The following is an 8,201-nucleotide window of genomic DNA, read 5'->3' as shown; positions in this document are numbered from 1 at the left end:
TCGTATACGACTAGCTCACACTTATATCAAATTGATAGCGCGTGGCACGCATAGAGGTTCCCGTACACATGAGGGACAGATATAAAAGGAGATTCTATACGGAAAGGACATTCGACAGTGCTCACCGATGAAATGACGATTTCTCAATGAGCAGCTTTGGCTCCTGTGTCCTACATATATCGAACCCACTTAAAGATATGCACAGACATACATGAAAGTATACACTTGCCACTCAAGTGCTCTACCTCAGTGGAACGAACAGCCCGTTAGTATGACCGACTCAGCCATCATCGGGGGAAGGTATACGCTTTACACATACCTAGATATGATGCCGCAGAGAAATGTACATACATGATCTTGTAATTACAGCTTTGAAACTTGAAGAGCAAGACAAGGATAATACTGTGGTGCTTAGGTGCTTGGCCAATATGGCTGCCTTCGACAGAGAAAATGCTGGTGTGAGCATGGACTTCAACAGCAGTACTCGAGTATTATTTTCAGAGTTAGCTCGGACTATCTGTACGTTCGCCGTAGTGTCATCATCATTTTGCTGCTGTTGTTGTTAGCGCTTTTCGTGAAGTTGCTGACAGCTCGGGTTTATCCAGAGATGATGGAATGATGAAAATGGTCGTACGCCTTGGGTCCGCTAGGCACGTGCGCAGACGGTTCTGTTCGAGACCCGATCGAGTAAGGTTGTGGCCCGGGAACGGGTCCCGGTCCGTTGCGTCGCTAGCGTCAACGGGCAACGAAAGTAGGATCAACATCAGCAGCGTTGCTACAAAATACCGAAGGACAACGGGGCAGCAGAGTCGAGTAACAAGGTAGCCGTTAATTCATTGCAGCAGGGTCGAATGTGCACCCTATCCTAAACCTTATAGCTCAGTAGACATAGCGGCAGAGTCGAATAGACAGCTTAAACTGGAGCTGTTGCTAAATGGAAGGGATGTCGTACAGACCACGGTGTACATACAGTAGTATTATACTATAATGGTGAGCTCTAGGGTAGCGCTCTAGCACCAGAGCGTCTAGTGCCGGGGCGGGGTTCAGTAGGGAGAGGGTCGTATGGCCATCAGCACCGGGGTCCCAGCGCCGAGCGCCACATGGCACGCCGCACATCACACACATGACGGCAGCGGCTTCAGTTCGACGCCGAGGACCGATAGCGCCACTTCGCTGACGACTGATAGAATCGAATACAACATTAACAACATCAACAGCCGCGGCACAACGCGACAGACAGATTGGTCGGCGCTGGTTCGGTTCTTCACCACCACATAGGCAATCGCTTAAGTTCTCGTACCGATACGAGTACTGTGCTGTTTAACTGCGGCGAAGTAATGTGCCTCCTCCTGGTGCTGTTACTCTAGCTACCACTGGGCCTGTCTGCTCAAGCGTCTTGCCTTTAATGCGTCTCCATCTTCAATCTTCAGTACATCATCATCATCATCATCATCAGCGGCAGAATCCGTAACAGCAGAATTGGCAGCAGTAGCAGTTGTGACGTGGTCAACCCGCGCGCGAGCCGTTCTTGTGTTCAGTGAGTTTCGCGACAGCTGCGCGGGTCATAAAGAAGAACCCCGTCCGTACGCGCGACAAGAGTAACGCGCTGCGCCAGTCAGTCCCTGGTTATCTTCTACCGTCGCCCGTTGTCGATGCAGTCGCAGTTGTTCTTCCAGAAGACAACGGGCCGTTTTCGGCACTCGGCATAAACGTAACACAACAGGCGGGCTATGGGCATACAGTGCGAACTCTCAGCTCGTTCAAACGGGAAAGAAAGAAAGAGCCACTTGAAGTACCACAGCAATATCTGCGATAATCTGTATACGCGTGTATCCAGTAATAGACGTGCGCATGTTACCCCGTTCATTTAACGGCATGTTGAGTAGTGCGACAAATTGGTCATGATTGTAACCGTGCTTTTAGTGAACAACGTTGTTCTGTAGGCAAGAAGAAAGGAAAACAACAGTAAGAGTGGTTTTGTGCGCACAGCGGCAACAATAACGATAACAACATTGTAAATACACGCTGGACCGTCTCAAGACTTAGGTGTCACACTGTCCATGTGTGTAAATGTGTAAAAGAGTGCTCAATGTGTTCAACGACGATGGAGTTCCAGTCTCAATTCTATGATTATGGTGAGCAAGAATTGCATCCGGCCATAGACGCGGACGGTGAAGAACCACAGAGTGAACTGTCGACGGCCAGACCAACGTGTTATGATTTTCATCATATGCCCCCATCCCCGCCAAGTGAACTATCTGATCCGGTGTCTTCCACAACCAGTAGCCCCCTCAAAAGGAAAAAAGGTCTTAGATCATTGATCCAACCAGCTTCCGGACCACCAGTGGTCAAGAAGCGCCGTCTTGCAGCCAACGCTCGGGAACGCCGACGAATGCATGGACTCAACGTCGCTTTCGATAAATTGCGCGAGGTGGTACCTGGTCCAGGTATCGGCGCTGAACGGAAGCTCTCTAAGTACGAGACCTTACAAATGGCACAAAGCTACATCAATGCGTTGTCGGCCCTTCTCCGTTGAAAGCACTCTCACTTTTCCATCAAAGTAGTCTGGCTATTTTCAGTAGATAGAAGCACGTACATATGCTGTTGCTACACTCGTCGAAGTTATACAGCCGAACTTCAACCATAATGTTTCTTCAGGGAGCCCAGTACGTTTACAGATGCCCACTTATAAATGTACGATAATCTGTACTCGCAAGTTTGCCATAGATGACACCACTGTGATGATACGAAAATAACAAAGCCTTGTTGTAGGTACTCTATTGCACATACATACCAAACTATAGTGTTCATATGTTTGCCATATTTTCAGTAGGTACTATTATTCTCTACGCTCGAAATTGTTTACAAAATAAACTTTTTTGTCGGTAGTTATAAGTGCCATCTTCGTCTCTTTTCTATTAGATCCTGTTTTAACTTCGGTCAAAAGAATTTTTCGCTGACCTCAAGTGCCCGAGCTCTGGGAATGCATCGCCGGACGTTGCCTATATTTACTTAGGTACAACGATGGATCACGTATCCCACTAATGTGGGCATCGCAGACACGGCCTAGGCAGAAAGCGAAGAAGGACGTTGTCGCAAAGTATAGTGATCTTCGTTGTCTGCTCCAGTGTGCTATTGATAAGCTTAAAATAAACGAGACGATTTACATGAAATGATATTACCACCTGTAGTTTTAGCGGAATCATCGTAAATACTCGTGCTATTCAAATTGAGACTATAGGGACGCTGGGAAGCACAAGGTTCGTTCGGGCTGCAGCGCGTAAAATGCCCTTTACTTCAGAAAGTCTCGTTTCAGATAGTTCGCTTAATTGAAAATGAATCTTGTCCATTTACGATGGCAGATCAGAGAACGTTGGCTGGAGGTGGATTGATGACAGCTGTGTCAATCCATGCCATGTCTCTGTGCGTAGCTTCGCATTTTGATGGTTGTACAAATTGTTAGGATGTATTGACACCGAAAATGGCAGATTGCTCTTCTCCTTTATTGTTCCAGTTCTCCGAGAGATTAAATATCATAGAAAATGGTTGTCAAAGATATTTTTTTTTGGAAAAAGATGAGAGATAGTGTTTTTTTCCTCGAGAGCATTGCAGAGAACGTTACATGTGCATGTACAAGGGCTTCAGCTTGAAGCGGCAGTTTAATGTTCCTTGGATATTTTTTTAAAAAACCTTAATTTACTAGCTTTTAGCCTGTTGCGCCATTGACCAAAACCGGTAAGCCGAGGACTACGCTCATGCAAAGTTGAAGATAGTTCAGTGTGACGAAAGGCAGCCATGTATGAGTATAGCAGTGTGCGAAGAGGATTAGCTCATCACTAAGAGGTGGCGTAAGTAATAAAAGAACAAGAGAAAAAAAAAAGGCGAAGTTTGTCAAAAAATAATGATCGAACCGACTGTGAGTCGACCGAAGATCCGCGCTAGTAACATAGTCGAACTGGAACCTGGAAGGGAATAGGCTGTTGCTCGAGTTGGTGGAGCAGAACTGAAAGATCTCATGCTGACAAATGCATATATTTACAAAATACCGCTGTTACTGTAACTTGTTAGCCGAAGTCTGAGATCGGATTCTGTATTTAGTGCCTATTAGATAGCAATTTCGAAGATATACCTGAATCCAAAACAATGTATAATATAATAAAATGTACAATTTGATCATATTGAAATACATTAACTATACAAATGCATAAACATTATAGTATCGGTTCAAAAGAGATTTTTCGTAAATCCAAAAAACCTATTGATGACATGAATTGCCGAGCTAGACGTGACACTATATGTAGTAACAGTGCGCACGGGTCACACAATTTGTGCCCCTCGGCATGATGATAGATCTTCTCGGACATGTCACTTAAGATGACTATTTTCGATTAATCTATAATTCCGAAGGTAGTAATAATTTTGAAAACGGGAATTTTTCAAGTCGACAACTGAAAGGGAGTGTTTTTTAGTAACTCACTGAGAGGCTCTCGTCGCAAAGAATTGATGACTGGTGTTGAAGTTCGTGGGGGTGGGGACAGGTAGGGACGAAGTAGCAAGGAGAGGCGAGTCGTCGACCTAGGTAGGACCACAATCGAATAGATTTTGGTTCAACTTGCACGTCAAGTGGCCACAGTGACTCGGTTCGATTACTAATTCATAAAAATAAGTTGGAACGTAATCAACGTTACGTTTAGCATAAAAACGCTGAATCGGACTTTAATCGTGTTTAATAGTCGATCCACCATAGCCGAAGCTTATCCGAAACATTTTTCCTTTCAATATTGCTTTTAAGGGTCCTCTATGATGCGCGATGTCCAGGCAGGTAACATATTTGCAACAAATGGATATAAAAAAAAAAGCTCTTGTATTGTATAATGGAACCCTGTATCAGTGCGTCGATCTGAAATTGCTTTTCCCTGTAAAAATATAATACTATTATCGTGTGTTCAGTCGCCTGTGCTTTTCCTCAAGATTAGCTACTGTTACCCACTTCTTTCCTCCATTATAGAATCACCATTTTGCACAGTGTTATAATATAATTGATAGCCACTTCATTATCATATCATCGCTGTGCCATTTGCGAAGCAACAGGAGCCGCCGGACGACAGATCTGTTCAAGTTGTCTTCCTTCATTTTGCCACTGTTTCACTTTTCGTGTCTGCGGACATTCGTCTGCTCTGTCAGTAACTGTCCGTCCGCCTCCCCCCAAAAATTAGGCCCGCTAAAGACACAATAAACATGTTTATTTTTTATCGACCATTTACAATGCTACCGCTCTTCGGTCCACGTTTCGTCATCGAAGGACATTAACTTGAATCGCACGGCCGTCGCTACTATTTTTTTTTGCTTTATTAATTAGGCCCGCGGCGTAGTTTCCGACCTCTCGAATCTCGGACGGCCAACATCCGTTATCTATCTACCCATATAACTATCGTAATCATTGACGAAGAGTGACCCGCATGTAATGTCTCGGAGCTGAAGAAGGAACAGCATAATGGATTGCACTTTACTCCTAACATATACATAGAGGATACGTTCGTGAACGCTAATCAAATCTATTTGTATGCTGCCATGCCAGAATATTGACGTCAGAAACTATAGACAGAGACATCGGGATTTGGCCAAGGCAAATTGGTGAACTTTAAGGAAAAGTGTAAATATTTGCTTTGTGGAATGTGGACACAATTAAAGGACATGCCTAGAAAAGGTACTGCTTTTTCTCGACGAGCCAAAAATACAGACCTGAAAGTAAACAGCAAATGAACTGCACATCAAGTGACTGGAATAGAGCACCTCTGTAAGCAAATAAACCTAGTCCATTGATACGGACACTATCAGTTAGAAGATGACAGCTGAAATTCAGACACAGCCAGATTCCTACTAGTGGAAGAGGCGCCAAGAGCTTTTACAATTCCTGCTCCCCTTTGAAAAAGTCGGAAGGAGGACCTTCTGGACCTGTCCTTCGGGCAAGGCCTCTTAACTCTTGAGCCATCGTCGTAAGGTGCGAATGTTTACATGCTACGAAAAGCCTTGAAACAATATGAGAAGAACTCGGCGATTCGGATGTCTGTGTGTTGGATTACACGAGAATAGTTATGGTGAAACAGTTTGGAACAGATTAATCAGTAGCGGTGTTTTCTGTGTTGTGTATCACAAGCGACACGGGTAACCCTGATTTTACACCGAAATTATTAAGCCCATTTGGAATCCATGGAATTATTTCCATTATAGTGATCTGTTGGGTGCCAGGTTTATCAGAATCTCTTAAACAGTTGCACGATTTCTCAAGGAAAATTTCGTAAAACGCCATGAGGTTTATTGATCATTTTATAAATATTTTACTGTTCGTCGTGGTTTGTTAGAGATTAGGGATAAAGCACATTTGCCCTCGATTGCGGAAAAGCCTAAAAAAATAATGCGTAACGACGATTTCAGGCCTAAAACTCAGCTGCTATATTCAGCTTGTCGCATTTCATTATGTGCGCACTACTAGGCTTTTGTTACTGAGTCAATGCAAAAAGAGCTTATTGCTAAAATCTGATAAAGCTGTAAATTTAGCACTGGGTTTTGTACTTAGTTAGTTAAAAAAAAGTCGGTTTTATCGTTAACCTGTAGACGATTACTCGGACTATGAGTAGCTTTTCAGACAAACAAAATAAGTGAATAGAAATGCAGGAAAACGTTAAGTGAATGTTTTTGCCAGCCTATAATAACACAAATATGGTAAATATGAATGTGGTTTTGCAGTATGGAATTACGTCGGTTCAAGCAGCTCAAATCTGCCGGCCAGTGTACAGGCGAGAATATTAAAGATTTACTAGAATTTTCTATAGTGAACTAATAGCCATCAGCAGCAACTTAATTAAGATATAGACTCCATAAAATATGATGCAAATAACGCTAAAAACATTTCACTAATATTGCATTTTAAGAAGATTCGAGATTTCATTTATACGAAATGGCGGGAAAAGGCCAACGAGATATGGCGAGATTGTCTAAACTAGGTAAATTCAGTTTTGCAATAGAACCGAAAAAGGTACAGGTTCAATAATGCCCGTATGTGTATTGTTATCCTCTGTTCTAAAGCGCATTACGTGTTCCTGCAGGACCATGTCGTAACACTAAATACACTGGGTCCTACGCTTTTCCAGATTGTCTTGCTTTTGATCGTATTATGTTCCTCAATAGTCGAACAATAAGTCGGATTTAGTCATAGTTCGACTGCTACGAGCTAAACATCGAGGTGTGTGGCGACCTAAAACACGTATTGATTTGATCAGTGATGCGCCACTCCTTTCCGCTCACTCTTCCCCAGTAGCATGCAAGTGACTGGGTTTTTAAGAAAAGTTACGTGAAAATCGTGCCACCCATTTTCCTCTCAATGTGTCGGGCGCAAATTAATTTTGTCAAGTCTCCAAGCCACGTGGTCAGATCGCTTCCATATTGGCTGGCTGGCTCATCCGCCCCTTATGATCGATGGGTTTGTAGTCACCAGAATTATGGTGTGCTGGGGGGCGAGTCTAAAAGCGAGCCTTAGATAGGCTAGTATAGAGCCAAACCAGACTCAAGAAGACATTACATGGGACCGAAAGGCGCCTCCGCCAACGACTCTGGCACTGACACAACGCGCCATCGACAGTTAGTCTCCCCTTGAAAATGATGATGCAAAAGACGACAGACGGTGAGGACTATTGCTGCCACTGCTGCTGGAGCTACTGAATGAAAGAATTGCTGCCTCAAGTTAGTGCTGCAAACAGTACCCAACAAGCAGCTGACGAACGACTCGACCACTATGTCATAGTCTCCTTAGCGCTGTTGTCAATGCGTCGGCGGCGCGTCGCTTCTAGTAGCAATGGCGAGCGGGAGGGAGAAAAAAGGACGAACGAACGGATAGAAGGGCTAAAAAGGAAGGAGTAAGGGCGGGAAATGAGGGCTTCTGCATGACTGTCTGTCATTTCCAGCTGAACTCATTCCTTGAGCCATTCGCTGTGCTTCTCTTCCCATATCGATCAGCATCGCTCGTCCTATACTGTCATTTTATGCTGTACCTCACACTCGTCGTTGGGCAAGCACAGTCAGACGATGCTTGGCGGCTGCTGGCTATGTGCGACAGTGAAGGTCGAAGCTGCTGCCGGTTACCGCTGGAGCCTCACTCGTACGAAGGAAATCGGAGGAAAGAAGGGAAAGGAAGCGCGCGATTC

The 8,201-nt window shown here is 44.3% G+C and overlaps 1 protein-coding gene across 1 annotated transcript; it reads left to right on the top strand.

Moving 5' to 3' along the window:
* The first annotated feature begins 430 nt into the window (after positions 1 to 430).
* Positions 431 to 2,890, top strand: LOC111253057 (neurogenic differentiation factor 6-like). Its single transcript, XM_022811924.2, has one exon. It carries the CDS (start codon positions 2,090 to 2,092, stop codon positions 2,534 to 2,536), a length of 447 nt encoding a protein of 148 aa, XP_022667659.1. The 5' UTR covers positions 431 to 2,089; the 3' UTR covers positions 2,537 to 2,890.
* Positions 2,891 to 8,201: the final 5,311 nt, after the last annotated feature.

This window comes from Varroa destructor, unplaced genomic scaffold (genome assembly GCF_002443255.2).
Source record: "Varroa destructor unplaced genomic scaffold, Vdes_3.0 BEIS01000001.1, whole genome shotgun sequence".
Classification (NCBI taxonomy): domain Eukaryota; kingdom Metazoa; phylum Arthropoda; class Arachnida; order Mesostigmata; family Varroidae; genus Varroa; species Varroa destructor.
The sequence above is the reverse complement of the archived record's forward strand: the minus strand, read 5'-3'. Positions and strand labels throughout refer to the sequence as shown.